This window comes from Centrocercus urophasianus, unplaced genomic scaffold (assembly GCF_019232065.1).
Source record: "Centrocercus urophasianus isolate 14NV4802_14NV808 unplaced genomic scaffold, USGS_Curo_1.0 seq_24, whole genome shotgun sequence".
NCBI lineage: Eukaryota > Metazoa > Chordata > Aves > Galliformes > Phasianidae > Centrocercus > Centrocercus urophasianus.
Window position 1 is genome coordinate 10,805,657 of NW_024884800.1, and position 17,497 is coordinate 10,823,153.

General features: G+C 46.7%; 1 protein-coding gene across 2 annotated transcripts; it reads right to left on the reverse strand.

Moving 5' to 3' along the window:
• Window positions 1-2,006: 2,006 nt before the first annotated feature.
• Window positions 2,007-16,864, reverse strand: TMLHE (trimethyllysine hydroxylase, epsilon). 2 transcript variants are annotated; one of them, XM_042825316.1, is made up of 8 exons: window positions 16,620-16,864; window positions 13,141-13,313; window positions 11,567-11,743; window positions 10,543-10,822; window positions 9,411-9,530; window positions 6,696-6,932; window positions 5,885-6,023; window positions 2,007-4,819 (listed from the first exon to the last, which is right to left on the reverse strand). In XM_042825316.1, the coding sequence occupies exons 2-8, from the start codon at window positions 13,310-13,312 to the stop codon at window positions 4,688-4,690; spliced, it is 1,257 nt and encodes a 418-aa protein (XP_042681250.1). In that variant the 5' UTR covers window position 13,313; window positions 16,620-16,864; the 3' UTR covers window positions 2,007-4,687. The 2 variants fall into 2 exon arrangements, with proteins under 2 accessions (XP_042681250.1, XP_042681248.1); XM_042825314.1 differs by lacking the exon at window positions 16,620-16,864 and having other exon boundaries at window positions 13,141-16,516.
• Window positions 16,865-17,497: the final 633 nt, after the last annotated feature.

Genomic DNA, 17,497 nt, shown 5'->3' on the forward strand with positions numbered 1-17,497 from the left:
CTTAGAGGTCTTTTCCAACCCTAATGATTCTGCGACTTTGTTCTTCTCACCTGTTTCTTCACATGTTGCAACCTGTACTACTGATCAATACGTATTTTTAATTATATATTAAGAAGTGGAGGAAAAGAAAGAAAGGAAATTCCCACTGGAGATGTGTGGAAGGAGAACATCTGCTTCTTTAGAGGTGTCTGGACAAGGACCCTTTTCAGTGCCACGTGGGATAATGAGAACAGAAGGAACCCATGAAGGACAAACACTGGGGAGGCAGAGCAGTGTATAAAAGGGGCAGGTCAGTCCTACTACCTGAGTTATGTCTGGGACTTTAGATGTCACTTAGAATTTACCATTGTATTTAGAAGCTGAAGGGAAAAACAATTTTGACTGAGGAATAGGTACAACTGTCTTGTGCAGCTGAAGTTTGGGGATAGGTTGGTATCACTCTTCATGCAGAATTATCCCTTCCTTTCCAAATCATTCCTGTGAGCTTTTCTATTGTAAGCAATTACACTACACCACGCCACACAATTAACTAAATTGCTAAAGGAGGGCTGCCATGCTCTTTAGGTCAAAATGAATTTGTTTTGCTTAACATTAGATCCGTGCTTTCAATAGTGAACTGGAAATGGATGTTTCCCATTAGCAGTGCATCCATAAATTAAAAGTAATTTCTCTGTCTAATGAGGTCTTCAAAGTTCTAAGAGAAAAGGCTGAAAAGAGACATGCAGCAAAATTAACAGGTACAAAGAGCCCACTGAAGAGAGACTACTCACATGCTGCTCTGAGTTACTAAATCAGAGACATCCATGTTACTACAGATTACCTAAAAACCTACAGAACATAGGTACAGCAGGAGGTGAAGGGAAATATCTCAAGGATAGTTGGTTGTTGTAATGCTTACTGTGCAGTCTGCACGTTATTTTTACATGCTACAAACAGCAGCCCACCCTTCCTGCATGTCTCAGAGGTCAATGACAAAGAATTTCCCCTCTGCCATTTGTCAAAATTATGGTATCTGATGAATATTAATTAGCTCCCACTTTTTTTTTTCCCTGTGACTTCATATTTTCCCACTTCCACAGAAAATCCATTCCTGTCTGCACGATCCTGATAGTTCTGGTTTGAACTAGTGTTGAATTAAGGTAATTTCTAACTGAAATTATCTTTTTCAGATTACTTAGCTGAAGGAGTCTACTAAAATAGCTTGTATTTCATATATCCAAAAAGGAAAGAAATGAGCAGATAACAACATAAATGTTTTTCAGCCTAGCTGAGAATTTGAGCATGGCAAGTGCAGAAACAAAAGGGATTTTCCAGGAGCAGACCTTGGTTTCACTGAAGGACTGAAGTCTCTTCAGACCTGAATGATTCCAAGGGGACAAGACTCCAAAAGAGGACACAGGGGAGCACTGCAGGGCAAAAGGAAGCATTAGAAGGGACCAGAGGGCAAGCAGAGATAAATGAAGGTGCATGTGCAATGTGGGAATCTTCAGGTACACAAGGTTAGGGAGAGCTGGGCCCTGAGAAACCAAACTGTGAATCTTGGGACACACATGGGTGGGAACTGAGGGCCTCAGGGTAGACATTGCCTTCCAACAGCCACCTGATGAGCTCTATTTCCCCCTAGCCTATGCTTAGATCAGATTCCTTCCTCCTCCCCACACCTTCAAAACCAACCCACTTTTCCCCACGCTCCCTCCATCCCCTCTGTGTGCCCTCACATCTCTGCTCCCTTCACCATCACCTTCAGTACAATGTACGTCATGTCCTGTTGCTCTTTAAAAATATCCACTGTCTTGCAGATGTTTGACCAGCAGTCCCTGAGCTTTTCAAGAGAAATGGGTGTAGCATAGCAGAAGAGAAAGAATCAGCACCAGCCCTACAGCCACGGGTGGATACTGGGACTTGATACTGAGTTTTTAACACTGACTTTTCATGCTGTTCCATGCATCGTCTGCCACCGTGTGGCCAGTGCAAAGGATGAATGACAAAAAGCCAAAGGCAATGCGTTGATTTACCCTTCTCAGATTTATTCCAACTTTGATGGGTAATGCACTTATCCAGTTCATGATTGCTAGGCATGGACGTCTTGTAACCTGACCACTTTATAATTCATTTAGTACGTCATCACTTCATTTTTTACTTTTGGGAAATGTTTCAAAAACACATACAGTGGAGCCCTTGTGTGGTGGGAGGGAGAAAGAAGCAGTTCACCATTTATTGCCTGAAAGAACTGGTAAAGCTTAATTACAAAAATTGATCTGATACCATTAGAGCAAACCACCTGTTCCATAACACGACGCAACAGATGTCCATATCAGACAGACTGCAGTTGCCAAGAAGCCCTGTTTCTACAAATAAAGCCTTGATGATCACAAGATGCTTAGGAATAACAGTCCACTCAGGAAGCGAGGAAGAGGTGGAGCACGAGATTAAACAAAGCTCCCTCCCCATTTTCTTATGAAATGGCTAAACTGAATTGAACAACACCTATGAAGAAATGTGTTTCTGCTACATTCATGGTGAAAAATGTCCCCCCAAAACACAGTACATGATCACCTCAAGGAGTGTGCTGGCTTGGAGATGGCTCAAAAAGGAGGCTGGTGGCTGAAGACCACAGCTCTTGGCAGCTCCACACTGCTCAGTGGGAGACAGAGCTACGATCACCACATTCTTCATCAGAAAGGCACCTGTATCACTACAGTTGTCAATATATTTTGAGTCAGTTCTCCCTTGTGCTAGCCATAGACCTGCACTCTCCAGCTCAGAGTACTGGCAGATTTTTGGCTTGCAGCTGATAAAACTGGGAAGTAAAGCTCATTTCATCAACTAAGCAATGAGTCCCACATTAACCCAAGTGCTTTTACTCTGATCCTATGAGCACAAGGAGACAAGAAGAGCTCAGAAATCTCTAACATGTTCTGAATCACTGATCAGGTTCCTCTGTCCCCCTCCCAGGGTCAATTAACACAGAGATGATTTTGTCATGACCTCTCCCCAGCATGTTCCAGGTAGTAGCTTCACCCAGAAGTACAAAGTGGAGCAACCCTGGAGCACGTGGGTTGTGTGAGAAGCAGGTGTAACCACAGGGGCTTGCTACTTCCGTGTGGTTAATGAAGATCTGCAAAGCTTCACACCTAAGTTATGCTGGAGAACCTTTAACCCAAATATTTGGAAAAGAAATAACAGAAGCAATGCATGATGCAGGCTGCTTGAGGAACCCACTGGCTTAGCCTATAGGAAACCTCAAGTGCCTGCCCATGTCTGAGGCTGTTCACAAGCCTTGGAAGACACACTTGACAGAAGCCAGCTCACCTTCAAGCCTGCTGCCATTGCTCATGTTTCACTTCTTTACGTATCCTCCAATACACAGCTTCACATCAGCCTTCACTCTGAAACCCTTTCAACTCCTGATGGAGTAGTGTCTCACTGCAAATGACAGCATAAGTCCAGAGGAACAGAAGCTTTTAAGAGTGCTTCCTAACACCAAGATGTATACATTCAATATTTAGATTAAACGAAGGCAGCAAGTTCGGCATCTGCACCCCATTTATACCTTAGGCATAACAGCATCTTCCTCATACATGAAAACCAGAAGTGAACAGGACCATGTTTTAGGGTCCAGTCAGACCAGAGCAAATACCTCCCCCAAAAATACGGAAGAATTAAAAATATAACCTAAAAAGAGATTTCCACTGTGGTTGTTCAGTGCCACTCTACAAATTTACCTTCCTGCTACCAGGAGTTGAAAGATATCTCTGTGTTCATTACCTTCATATGCAGGAAAATCTGGTGGAAAAAATAGCCAGCCTCATCCAGCAGCCAGTGTAAAGATGCTCTAACAAAAATTCCTTCTTCAAGAAAGCCAGAAGAGCAGGCAGAGTGGGAAACGTGTCAAACACTGTAGCTGATGAGCCTTCACCCTCAACTGAAGTACAGCGTAACAGGCAGACAGACCACTAGTTCAACATTACATTACTGAAGGAAATGGGAGAAGCACACTCCTCATCCAAAGCCACCTCTCCTTTCCAATGTGCAGATCTCACTACTTTCCCTTTTCTGTCTACCTAAACCTTTAGAGGTACCTTAGCTATATGAGCTTGACTTTCCAGGCCAACTCTCAAGCAGCACTGCTTGTAGCAGAGCCTGTCAGATAGGGGTACACAGCTTGTTTAACAGGAAAGAAGTCACAGATACATGCCAACAGCCCTCAGTTTAAGTAGTGGCACCTTCAACAGTGACTTCCTTTTTCTCTAGAAGGCAGCTGGCCTGAGGTAAAACAAGATCCCAGATATATCCATTCTGCTCTGTTACGCCAAAAAAAACAAATGTGGTAACTGACATAAGAGACCAAACAACAGGCAGAAACAGATTTCAGATTCTGAAGGCACTTGATTGGAGGAGCACTTCTCATAGTGTGATTAGCCCCAGTTCACTGGAGCCGAGACAAAGCGGCCAGCTGAGAAGGCCAGGCTGAGTGCAGAGACAGCGAGAGCTGACCAAGCTCAGAGGAAGGCAGAACACAGTCCCATAAAGCTCCCATAACCTTTGGCTTCCACCTGCTCCCTCTCCCACACGGGCAGAGAGAGAACTGCTCAGAGAGGGCGGAGGTGTCTGAGGTATGTGCAACGTGGTTGTGGTGACGCACCAGCACGGAGCTCTGTCTGCCTCCGCACAGCAGATGAGCAGGCTAAGCTTGCAGCCCCAGCAGGCGAGCGGTGTTGAGCACATCATCTCTCGTCAGGTAGCAGCCGCACAGCTGGCGGTACCCCGTGAAGGCTTCCCGCCCATGCAGCACACGCCAGTTATCGATGAACAGTGCCTGCAGGGGAAGAAGAAAGGCCAACAGAGCAGGGTGAGTGTCACACTGAGCCAGGAGCCCCTGACGTGACAGGTTGGAGATCCCTCTCTGGAAGAGTAGGTAGGGATACACCACTATCCTCCCAGTTCAACGCTGTCAGACACAGCACATGAGACTACAGGTCGATTTTTGATGTGATCTAGGATGTATGTTGCACCTGATGCCAGCAGCTCTGCTGCTAACCATAGTGTAAAACAACACCTAGCAATGTACTTCCAATTTTTCTTTTTTTTTTTTTTTGCCAAAAATGTTGGGTCATAGTTCACCAACAAGAGAAAATGGCCACCATCAGCCTCTAAGGTCATTTCCCCAGACATCCTTGAGAACACAGATATGCTGGGGCTTTCTGACATGAATACTTCTGCTTCACTTTCACTTTTGGGGCCCAAGCTGAATACAGACCCTGCAGTAATAAAACTTCTTCAAGCAGGCACAGCTGGTAGATGAAAACATACCCTGTAACACCTCTAAGCATACAACTGCAGCTCTAGCTTTTCTAAAACTGCACCCAGCATCAGCCTTTCCAACTCAGGGCAGAGCTTTTATTCTCTTCACACCAAGATGTGTTAATGCATTTCTGGGACAGTGAGGAGATTCCCAGGCCTCCTGTGATTCACCAGCAATGCTACGATTCAAATATAACCTCAGAACAGAAGTAAATTTGGCGCCCCACTTGTGCTCCTTATGCTTCCATTAAAAGATATTCTGCTTCTGGAAGAAGTCAGAGGCTGAGCACAAACTGCTCCCAGCCTTCCTGCCTCTGGAGGTCCTCATTCAGAGTGACTGGAAAGATCTTTTGAATTAATTACTTCTATCTTGCCTGGAAGCTAATATTCTTTCACAACAGTTAAGTACACATACAGACTGGAGAGGCCAGTACTAGAATACAGAGCACACAAAAACAGCTGTGAAGAGCTGCAGTACAAGGAAACATTAGCTTCAGTGGCAACAAGCTTGCACATCCATAGAAGCATCCTGCTTCCCTGCCCATACCAAACACACAAGCCTCCAACTCCAAAGTCCTACCTTGCCTGGCTTCAGTTTGACCCACAGTTCATTCTCTGGTCTCCTGAGCTCAGTGGTGAGTGTGCGGTGAGCAGTGTACCAACGATTCACAACATCATAAGGCACAGTGTTGATGACTGCACGGTCATAGTTATTGTATCTAGAAAGAAAGAAGAGAAAAGATCACTTCTGTGGTCCCATGTGCACAGTGCAGCCACATGTTTCTAGAGGGAATCTCAGGAGCCATAAGATTAGTCAGTATTGAAGGAGGCAACAGTGATGAGTACAGAGGTTATGCAGCAAACATTTGGAGCAAGGAGGAGTTTGCTGTTAAGTCTAACACAGTTTTTGCTGCTTTTCACAGAAGGATGCCCTGCACTTTCTCAGCAGCGGAGAAAAAGGTGAGAATGAAAGCTAAGCCCACCAGCACCGAGATATTAAAAACTTCTTTCCTTCCAAGAAACAAAGCCCACACAATCTAGAAGTTAGCTGTCTGGTCAGCCAGTAGCTTCACACTATTAAGGAAAGGCCAGGATTTAAACGGAGGCAGGCTGCAACAGGTGCACCAGCTACAGACAGGACTAAGGGTTTTTCTGAATAAAATTGCAGTCAGTCAGTGCTAAGCCAAGCTGGAACTTCAAAAGAGCAGCAGTGGTTCTTACACATTCTTGAAAACATCGCACTGCAAAGCCCAAAAGGAAATGCATGGTGTTTTTGTGGTCCCCAGCCCACCCTCCCCGAAACATGCAATGGTTTTCCATCGAAGCTGTCTTCTGGAAAATCACTACAGTCTGCCCAACCCCATCTCCTCCCATCTTCATTCTGATGTTACCTGATCAGGTAAAGCTCATTGTTCCAGGGATAGACGTTGAGGACTGGCCCAACTCCGATCATGTGGTTGTGACAATCTCCCACATTCTCAATGTACTCATGCTTCAGTGGCACCTTACTTAGCAGCTCAAACTGATCAGGTGCTTGCCGGAGAACCTGCTCCGCTGCATAGAAGCCATCCACCAGCAGTGTACGCCCTCCTGTCCCCTCATGCTTGAGGCAGTGAAACACTTGGATGCTGCAAGGGTGAGAGCACAAGGGGAAAGACTTCAGCTGCCTGTCCTGTCAAGAAAATGCACTCCCTGTGGACCCAGACAAACGCAGATAGATGCAACACCTCTCTCTAGTGGTACTTGTTGTGACAAGCGTCTCACAACAATTTATTTCACTAAGACCTGACAGGGAATGAAGACAGCCCATAGAAGCTTCCATATAAGGATACCCCTCCCTAGCAGGAAGCTGTCCAATTCATCTGAACAGCTTTTGCTCTTTTCTGAAATTTCTGAAGTTTCTTTCTTCCCCTTCATCCAAGCACGTCAGACCCTGTATTACTAGGAACAGACAGCTAGCAGCTGCCTCCAGTCACATGCTGTCAGTTTTCACAGTGTATCAACTTCACTTATCAGAAAGTCGAAGGTAACCTTTCAGGGCAGCCTTTATCTCCTCATCTTCCTTTGAGGCCTCTTAACCCCACAGCAAGTGATCTGGCAGATGCTCCTAACGACATCCTCACCAGTACCTTTTCACATGGACTCTAATTGTCCTTTATATCCACAGAAGGATCAGAATAATTACAGCAAGTCAGTCCACAAGTGCAGGAGCACAGGTTGCCCAACCCCTTGTGGCTCTATGCTTTCAAGGCAATAGTCTCCTCCTGCAGCTCAGGGCAGTAAGTTCTTCCCTGCCTGGTGAGATAACACTGCACACTCTCCCGTGTCTTGGGGATCTTCTCTCCTCTACCCTTTGTAGTAATTTAACCTGAGACTTGTTAGATCTGGTTGATTTTACCCAATGCAGTGGGGAAAGCAGTCATTCAAATAAACACGTCTTTCTTGAAAAACACCTCACTTCCTTTAGGAGCAGGTCAAAGACAGTTTAAAGTGTTTAAAACATTTCAGAATAAGCCTTCAACAGTCTGAGAAAGGATTTCTGGCAGAGATACGTGCTCAGGAAAGCCAGAAATTCATGTTTTACCTGCACAGCCACAGTCTGCAAGCATTAATAGTTAGCCCACTAGTCTAGTCCACACTGCCATGGCTTGATACATTTCATTTTGCTGCAGACTAGAATATACCTATCCAAAAGAAAGGTATAGAAATAGCTAATGAGCTCTGCAGTTCTCACAATAAGCAGTTCAATTAAAGTACAACTGTAGGCTGAAGCTCTGATTACTAATTAATTTTTATTTGATTGCTGGGGAGATTCTGTGAGCTCTTGAGCAAGTCAAGCAAGCAGGTAACTGCACAAGCCACAAAAGCACCTGGTTTCTACAATCAGCTGTTCACTGGAAACAAGTAAGCCAACCTGAAGCACATGGCAGGATTTAAGTTTCATACACACATACTACTAGCTACACAGAGCACACTAGAAACTGCTTACTTTGCTCCTGACACCTAGCTGCTTCAGAACAAATGCTGCCACCCAAACTCTGTGTTAGACTGGGCACAGGCAAGCAGGTGCCTCCTTGGTAGCACTAAGGTAGCACTTTTCCTGCTTTAAGTGAACTGCTCTGAAGTCCATGTTCTGCCAGAACACCTCCATGACTTGGTCCTCATCTGTTCTACCAGGTCTGCCTAACAAAACGTTCCCATTACAATGCTCAGGAACTCATTAGGAACAGCCTCATTAGGAAGAGCTAATCCTACTATAAGGCAGGAGGCTTGGACAAGATGACTTCTGGCCTCTGTAGTCCTACAAAATCACCATGCTTCCATCAGTTTCAACCTCAGGGCCTTTTCATGACTTCCATCTTGACTGATATGAAAGCAAACAAACAAAAAAATTAATAATAATTACGGATGAAATTAAGCCTTCTGTGCTTCAGTGTGAACCAGGATCAGGGCTGCTGCCTCTCTTTCTCCAACTGGGTACAGAACTTGTGGCCCATAGGCTATACTGGAAAAGCAGTCTGCAGATTTGCATTTGGGAAATGTTACAGCTACAAACTTTTTTTTAAAATGTTTAAAGCACAGACAAGTGTAAACTTTGAAGGGCTAGATTAGCCCTTCCTACAGGGTTGAATTACTGCCAAAATACAAATCCCAACCAGTCTGAAGCAGAGCACCCGCAGAGGGCAGATAGGAGGGCAGCACAACGCTCTGGTGCCGCTCATGCAGCCGGGGAGGACAGAAGCAGATAGTGCAGGTTGTGCCAAGACAGGCTGCTCCCTCCTTCCCCAGAGGCTACCACTAGGAGCACTCTGCCAGTGAAACACAGTACTGATGTGGACAAGGAGGACTTGCCCAGGTCAGCACGATTAAGGTGAAGCTTAAAAACCTCCTTCATTGCCTGCATTCTGGAAGACCTGGGAGTTTCAAACATTGGGCATCTACAGACTACCTCACTTCAAAGGAACCAAGCCGGATCCAGAATTACTGTGTGACTAGCAACACTACATCACATCAACAGCACTGGAAACAATCAAGTCTAAACTGCATCACTGTGAATCACTCCTGCCTTCTGTGCCGAGTGTCTGTGAACCAGCAACAGCACATACCCACAGGGCTCCTGGAAGTAGGTTGTGTCAGTGTGCCGATCCAGAGCCAGTTTTGTGTAGGCAGTGTCGCCCCGGGAGAAATCAGAGGTGAAGTACCACATTCTGCCATAGATGGTCTCCCTGCAAAAGAGGTGGGCAGTTATCATACCCGAGTGCTGCAGGGATCAGTATTGTTGTACAACAGATCCACTCTTGCAATCATCTCGCCCATCTCACATAGAGAGCAAGTCTTACTTCTCCTCCACAAATACAGATCTTCCTTTTACTCCAAAGATGAATCCCAACCAAATCATGGAAAGACTGAGCAACATCAGAAATTACCAGAGTGCAGCTAGCATTTGTTTGTACCCACTGTGGGTACAATTCCTTTCTTTCTTAAGAAGGCCTGGAGTTTCCACCGACCTCTCCCTGTAATGTGCATGGCAGAGTTTGGAGAAGGAAAGGGCCCAAAGAGACAAACAATACTCAAGGGCTACAGGATGAGGGGATCTGGAGGAAAATGTGGGATGGATATTTCTCAGAGCCCTTAATTTCTATTTGCAGTGGCTATTCATCAACAGAAATAGGAATCCTTCCTCTTCTAATGGCCAAAGGCAAGCTAAGATGTTTCTGCAGCTTGGATAAAACTTGAAACTCAAACCCAGGCTTGCCATGTTACTGGTGTGTTTTAAACAAACACAGAAGAAACATTTCCCAGTATTTTTCTTTAGCAAGAGTTACAAATTGTTTTTGATCTCCCTTGGCTCCCAGGGCCAGGGCTGCCCTCTTAACCTTTCAAGTCACAACAGGAAATCTGTCTCTTTGCAAAGCTCAAGTCTTCCCAGACGGGCTACTTCCTTCAGTTACTCTTCTCTGTGCAGAGTCCCACTATCACAAAAGTCACTATGCTCCTGAGGCAGCTCTAACCTAGTAACTCTGGCTGCCCCCCAAAAAAGGAGCCAGATCCCACTGTGCAATACTCCATCTCTGTCCATGTGGCCAGAGACTGCAGAAGACCCAGATCCTCTGTGTGCAGAACATGCAACAGTGCACAATACAAGGGCAGCACCTTTCCATACAAAAAGGAAATAACAGCTTATCATTCCTAGTTCTACAAAGCTGTCTGCAGCCCTCCTGGGGAACTACTGGTTACCTGATTAAACTGATCCTTTCTGCTAAGATTTGTGTGTCCTCTTTGGTGGGAGTGACATTCTCAACAAAAGCAATCCCATACAGAAGGAAGTTTTGCAGGAACTCCTTCAGCCCCTCGTCCGTCTCCAGGAAACTCCGGCAGTCAACAGAGGGGACCTGGGCTTGGCGGTAGATTTCTGCATTCCAGAGGATCCGTGGGTGCATGACCTGCTGCTTCTGCCCCTCGTAGCTGTTCTTCACCAGCCACTGCAGCCCATACCGCGTAACATGTCCATCCGGCCCTGTGACACGTGAGGAGAGTCAGTCATCGCAATGAACAGCCCGAAATCACAGCCAGTGCAACATCAACCTAGGACAGTCCTTCCTCTTTTTATTTTGCCTAACAACATCATATTTTGGCTGGTATCAAGAGAAAGAATGTATTCAATTTAGGCCACAAGTACTAAAAGTATTGCCAACAACTCCAAATTCAGAGCCAAGAGCTTCTATTTCAGTAGTTTTGCTCTCAAGTGACAGGAAAAGTCCATGGCAAAGTCAAGCGCTGATGACTAGACCATAAATGAAAGTACCATAGATGAAAGCAAATTGCAGCAAAAGGAAGAAAGCAGCAGGGAGAATGGACATAAGGAATGAGTTCTGATAAGGAACATCAGTTCAAATAAAGCAGAGTAAAGAAAAAGTGAACCAGTTCTTGATATGTTCACTATTTGCATTCCTGCCACATTCCTGCAGTAAACAACACAGATGCTGGAGATGCACACATCTCTAAGCAAGAGGAGAGAGAGAATGTAAGGAGGGGAAAAAAACAGACATAAATAAGACTGAGGCGTGTTTACAGAAACAGCTCTACTCAGAACAGCAGTGTTTAAAACCTGCTTACAGCTACGCCTCCTCCCAAAACAGCTCCTGATTTAGAGATAAGGTTTCCTGGGAGAAGATAGCCTTAGGAGTGGGATCTATCAACCAGCCCCACTCCAACCAGGGCTGCTCATTGACAGACAGGGGGCAGGTGCTTTGGAACTCACACGTGAGGAAAAGCGTGGTCTCATCCACTCGGACAGCCTTGGGCTTGATGCTGAGGTCCACACTGGCCGTGTCCAAGCTGCGCTGGTTTGTCTTGGCGTTGTAGCAGGAAGCTGAGCGGCAGTGGTCCCGCAGCCAGACGAAATCAAAGCGCATCAAGGTGTTTGCATACCTGAGCTCTGCCAAAAGTCACGGGCACAGAAGATGCATTGGTGTGAACAGTATGGAAAAAAAAAAAAGCCACAAAGAGCCTACAGGTTATGACCCACTTATAGGAGATGCAGAGCCTGTTCGACTTAGCAGCTGTTTGTGCAAGTTAGCTTATCGTGTGATGGCCAGGCAAAAGATCTCAAGCAAAGAGCATCACTGGCAGTGACTTTGCCATGGTCTCCTGTCTTACTACGTCCACAGTCTCATCCTGCAACAGGAAGCAGCGTGGTTAACAAACATGCTACGCCTACCTTCTCTCTTCGATGGATAGTAAATTCAGAGCTACGCAGCAGCTGCTGTACATAAGTACATAACAAGGTTCCCCGTGCCCATGTAGCTGCAGATCTCATTGCACAAGCACAGGTAAGAACCAGCCAAATATTCTAAACTACACACACATTACAAACAACATCACGACCTCTAATTCCCACTTAGCATTCAAGTCCTCGCCTTCTTGCTCCCTCCAGAGAAAGCTTAGGAACACCTAAAGTCCTTTAGAGGGAAATCAGAGCTGGCACAGGCAGTAGGAGAGCCCTTCCTGCCCATCTTTGAAATCCAATATTTATGTGGTAAAACAATATTCTTTCTTAGAGGACCACTATGTTGAATAAAATATTAAGCAATTCCCTTTTGAGACAGGATTACAAGAGACTCTAGGAGTAGCAACGCCTTCTAACCAGCCTCAGCAGACATCACAAGGCAGAGGCTGGGCAGCTGCAGGTGACAAAGACCATGGGGAAATGTGTCTCAGTTATTAAGCTGAGTCCAAAAAAAAAAAAACCAAAAAACCCACCCCCAAAAAAACAAAGGACAAATTGACCTCAAACTGCATTTATAACTTTTACTTCACACACAGGCACTCATTCTTTGCTTTTCCCTTCAGCATTCTCACAGGGAGAAACAACTGGCACCAAAAAGGCCTGCTCATGCCATCCAGACACACAAACAGGTTGCCTACAAGCCTGCTCTCACCTACTCTGTTTCAAAGATTTGTGTTTTAAGGAAAACCTGCAAGTGAGGACAAGGCAGAGAGCTGGGACATACACTGAACCAGCCATCCCATCTGCAAGACATAACGAACAACTGGCAGACAGGGCAAGGTTCAGCTGCAAGGTTCAGGAATCACTTACTTTTCAAGTTAGCACTGCCTCACTTATTATAAAAGACTTACTGCCAGCAGACAAACCTGCTGCATCCTGCTTTTGGTAATTCCCAAAGGGAACACAAAACGCCAATTCCAGCACACATCTCTCTAAAAATCAAGGGTTGTTTCAGAAGGGAATCACTACTGGAGAAACACACTCAGGAAAAATCTTGCTCCTCTTCCCCCAGAGACCCAAAAACAGGCTTAAAAGCACACACCTACCTAAATGATCACCGTGTAACTGCCAGGCACAGCTGAGGGACTCTGGGGCTGTGTGATGCCAGCGAGCCACAGCAGCAGTGAAGGTCCTCCTGCTGCAGGACAGCCCCAGCAAGTGACGTCTGGTGTGTTGGCAAGGCACGCTGAGCAGGCACGCCAGCCTCCGGCACCACATCCTGAACAGCCAGGAGAAGGAGGAGAACAAAGTGAGTCAGCTGTACTGCTGTTCTGGGTAAAAACATGTGGAGCATGCAGCCAACTCCATGCAACAGGTGCTGTACCCTTGCGTAGGTCAGCTACAGTGAACACTTTCGTAGACAACACCGCTACCAAAGACGATGAAGACAGCAAGTGAAAACTCCTAAAAACCCCTAAAACTGAGTACAATGGAAACAGCAGGGAATTCAGCATTAGAGCAGGTGATGAATTTCTAAAACAAATAAGCTAATCCAATCACAGAACATCAGTTGGAAATAGGAGGAGAAACAAGGACATCTTATTTTGTGATCAACATTAACTCCAGCAGAAAATTGCCCTGAGGAGAAACAGATAAATCCTGAGATTGACCAGGCAAAGCACTTCCAGAAGAGACAGCTGGGTGTTTGAAGCCCTTGACAAAACACTGGTAAAACCTCATCTGCAGCAAGACTTGTCCTTTCTCCGGTCTTCCCCAAGCTGAATTCCCCCTTGCTGGACAGAGCTGTAATCCTCAGGGAAACGGAGAAAAGTGACCTTGGTTAGGAAAGCAAGTAATAGAGGAATCAAGTAATCAGGTCAGTTCTAGAAAAAGTATGCAGAACAATAAGGAGGAAGAGCTTCTACTGCCAAAGGACACAGCAAGCATGGAAGAGTAACCAGCCATGGTTAACTTTTGACCAGAGGTGAGAAGGTGAATTCCAGAGGTTGGTTCATAACAACACTTCAGGACGACGAACAAAAGCAAAATCCTGCAAGTTTAAAGACATGAAGCCAAAGCCACACTAAGCGCTCTGTCGTGCTCATCAAGTTCTGGAGGTCAGGCCTAAATCCAGCAGAATTTTAACAATGCTTTGATCTGAAGCACGTTGAAATGCAGTATCACTGAACAAGACACAGGCACAGAAAGAATTTCTTATCCTGCTTTTCTGATTTGCCTTCATTTTCTTATCTGAAGCGTACAGACGTTGGTGCCTTGGCTGTCTAACCTGCTCCTCCACTTCATAGGTGACTTGGTGCAGAAATGGTGAAAGTTAATAAGAACAGTAAAAACAGCACAGAGGGGGATATTCCCAGAAAATTTGCTGAGTATGAAAAAAGTAGACTGTCAATTCCAGAGGAAAAAAAAGCAGAAACTGTTTTATAATGATATAAGATAATGAACTGTTTTATAAAGATAAAGATGCAGGCCACTGAGTTGTGAAAGGTTCTTGGCTTCAGCCTGTGTACCACTCACTGACAGTTTCAGAGCTGCAGAAAAACAGTTCTGATTTCTGTGGCTGCTAAAATGCAATATGCCATCCTCAGCAGGCTGCATGGAATCTGGCTGTCTTGCAAATCACCTGGATTCAGGTTAGAAGCTCTGTTTTGTTCTGCATGCCAGGCAGAGGAGTGCTGGCTGCTCCTTGCTTTCTGCCTGACACCTGCAGACAGCGAGATCTCTGCTAGCTCATCCTGTGCCCTGCAAAGCTCCTGGATCTCCTTCTAGATGCTGACTGAGCTGCAGCATCCTGAGAATCTCCAGCATCTTCACTGCAGACAAACTGTACACCAGAAAGTCAGGTTTTGCAGAAATAATTTGGCATCTAATTGTGCCAATGTTAAGTTTTGGGAGAATGCTTTACAAACTGAATATAGGAAAAGGAATTAGCCAAATTTGATACATAATGACTAGGTGAAGGAAATCCGCAAGAGGACCTACAGAGAACCAGGAGTCACCAATAAGGATCGTTGGGTTTACAAAGTTTAAAGAACTGGGTTAACTCACCAAGCCAAGCGTCAACACTCACATTACTTGAAGACTGCTTTGTGAAAGAAAGATGACTCACTCCATTTAGGCTTTTGAATCTCAAGAATATCCACCAATTGAGAGAGGATTAAAAAAAAAAAAACAACCTTGTTTGCACACAGCTGATATCTCCTCGAACAGGACACAAAACTGATAGGAAAAGTTCATCCATAAATCCATTTAGAAAGAGGCCTCTGCCTGGGGCAGCTCCAGCCATAGTTATCTCTTTCTGCACATGTTCTTTTTTATCTCTGTCTTCTTCCAGTATCAAAGCTTACCAGAGAATAAACACAGGTAATGGTAAATGACCCAGATATTTAATCTAATCACAGAGACCTCTTGCTTCTCTGCTGTTCTTCATGGAAGCAGACACCAGAAACAGCTGAGAGAAGCCATAAATTAAACCTTTCCAAAAGACATTAGAACTAAGAGCACATTAAAAAATTTGTAGAATTAGGGAGAATTTATACATTGCCTTTGAGCTTGTTTAACAAAAGCTAACAACACTCTCCTGGCTGGAATTAGTTACATGAACAGATAATTCTCTCCTCCAGTCCTGCTGCACTTCTGATCTTTATGTTGCCTATGTCACACATACCTTACCTGAGTACCTGTGAATTGCAGCAGCTGCAAGGTCCCAAGACCAGATTTCCCTTCAAATTCACAAAGAACAGGCAGGAGGAAGGAGAGGACACTAAGCTACCCTTCACGTGAAGGCAAGTTGACTTTGAGATAGGAGAGCTTCAATTTCCAACCCTGCCCCTCTGCCAAAGGGAGACGAGACCCCATGCAGACATTATACCCAAAAATATTTGGCTCAACTTATCCAAGAATCCACCAGCTGGTGAATGAGAGACAGGAGCACGCACAGAACCCACGGCAGAGCTGAGCAGAGCTGCAGGCAAGGCAGAAAACTCAAATGTACTGTGATCAGAAGTACAGCACAGGGCTCTGGGGAGAGTAAAGATGAGAGAAGTGAGAGCAGGAGGAAGGAAGAGCGGGCCTCGTCTGTCCAGCAGGTCTCTGACCACAGGGACTGCCCGACCTGCCGTGGTTTCACCTCTGCAATCAGCATCTGCAGTAACGAGCTGCGCTTTTCAAAGCTCTTAGATAAAGAGCTGCAACTCCGCGTTGAGCAAACAGATACACCGAGCTGGAAAACAAGCAGTAGCCAAACATTCTCATATAAATACGTATCTAAGGGGGGAAAAAAAAAAAAAGAAAAAAAAAAAAAAGGAACCACACCAACCCACAGCCTGCACGCCGCTCTCAGCAAAGCGCTTCCAGGAGGAGGACGGCGGCCTGCAGCTGCCACATCTCTCATTTCTACCTTCTTTGGAAGACGAACCCAAACCCCACGCGGCCACCGATCACCGAGGCAGGAGAAGAGCACCAACCCCAGCCCAGCCCCGCAGCAAAGCCCCTCGCAGAACGGCGCGGGGACGGCCGCAGAGAGCGGAACCCTGTTACCGAATCGCTCCGCGTGCCTCAGCGGTACCTGGGGACGCGGCCGGGCGGAGCTGCACGTTGTGCCTGCGGGGCTCCGCGCTGCTCCCCGCTGCTACGCGCAGCGCCGCGTTCGACGCCAACAGCCGGAGAAAGCGAGGCGATAAATAGGTGGGAGGCCGGGGTGCAGAGCGCCGCGCACCATAGAGAGCTAGGAAGACCCGAGAGCAAAAAGCCTCCAGGCACAGAGAGGAGAGGGCTGTGATAGAAAGGCTCCCGCCATAGAGCGAGCCTGAAGTGCGGAGAGCGCCTCTGGCGGGGGCGGAGAGAACAACAGAGCGCTCCGCCGAGGGACCATAGAGAGGAGCGTTGCGGGATAGACAGTCACCGCAGGCCGCTGATCGCGCGTGCGCAGTGCTCTGAGTCGGTCCGACGGCGCTGGGTTCCGAGGCTGCGGGTTGGGCTCGCGGTCGGAGCTGTGGGCGTGGTGGAGGCCCAGCTTTTGGGGGTAACACCTGCACATGTTCACACTGAGAAGCAACGGCTCGCGTGCGGGGCGCTTAGGGAGGTGCGAGGCAGGCGGCAGTGCCGGTCCGGCCGCTGGAGGGCCGCCTCGTCCCACCGATAGCGGCCGCCGGACCCTTCTGTCCTGCCGCGCAGCAGCTCGTGAGGGCGGGCTGCGATGCTGAGCGCTTCGGCTGCTCTGCTCACGGAGTCTCTCTGCACTGCGGGCCCGCAGGCGGCACAGAGCGGCAGTGTGGTGGCACCGGAGCTGCCGAGCTTGTTTCTATCGGGGATGTCACTTCGCGGGACAGCACGTGGTTTCAGCAGCGGTGGCGCAGCCCGCTGTACCGCACAGCCCTGTCCTAACATGGGACGCAGCCTGAGCAGCGCTGACCCCTGGCACCGTATCCACACTTGCATGGATTT

What these genes read in the sequence shown, in the direction of transcription:
- TMLHE (XM_042825316.1), bottom strand. Translation starts at nt 13,312, where the DNA reads ATGTGGTGCCGGAGGCTGGCGTGCCTGCTCAGCGTGCCTTGCCAACAC. An exon ending in GAAAGGATCAGTTTAATCAG is followed by an intron (nt 9,531 to 10,542) that starts GTAACCAGTAGT and finishes CCTCTTTTGCAG; the next exon opens with GGAGACCATCTATGGCAGAA. An exon ending in AATGAGCTTTACCTGATCAG is followed by an intron (nt 6,024 to 6,695) that starts GTAACATCAGAA and finishes CTTTCTTTCTAG; the next exon opens with ATACAATAACTATGACCGTG.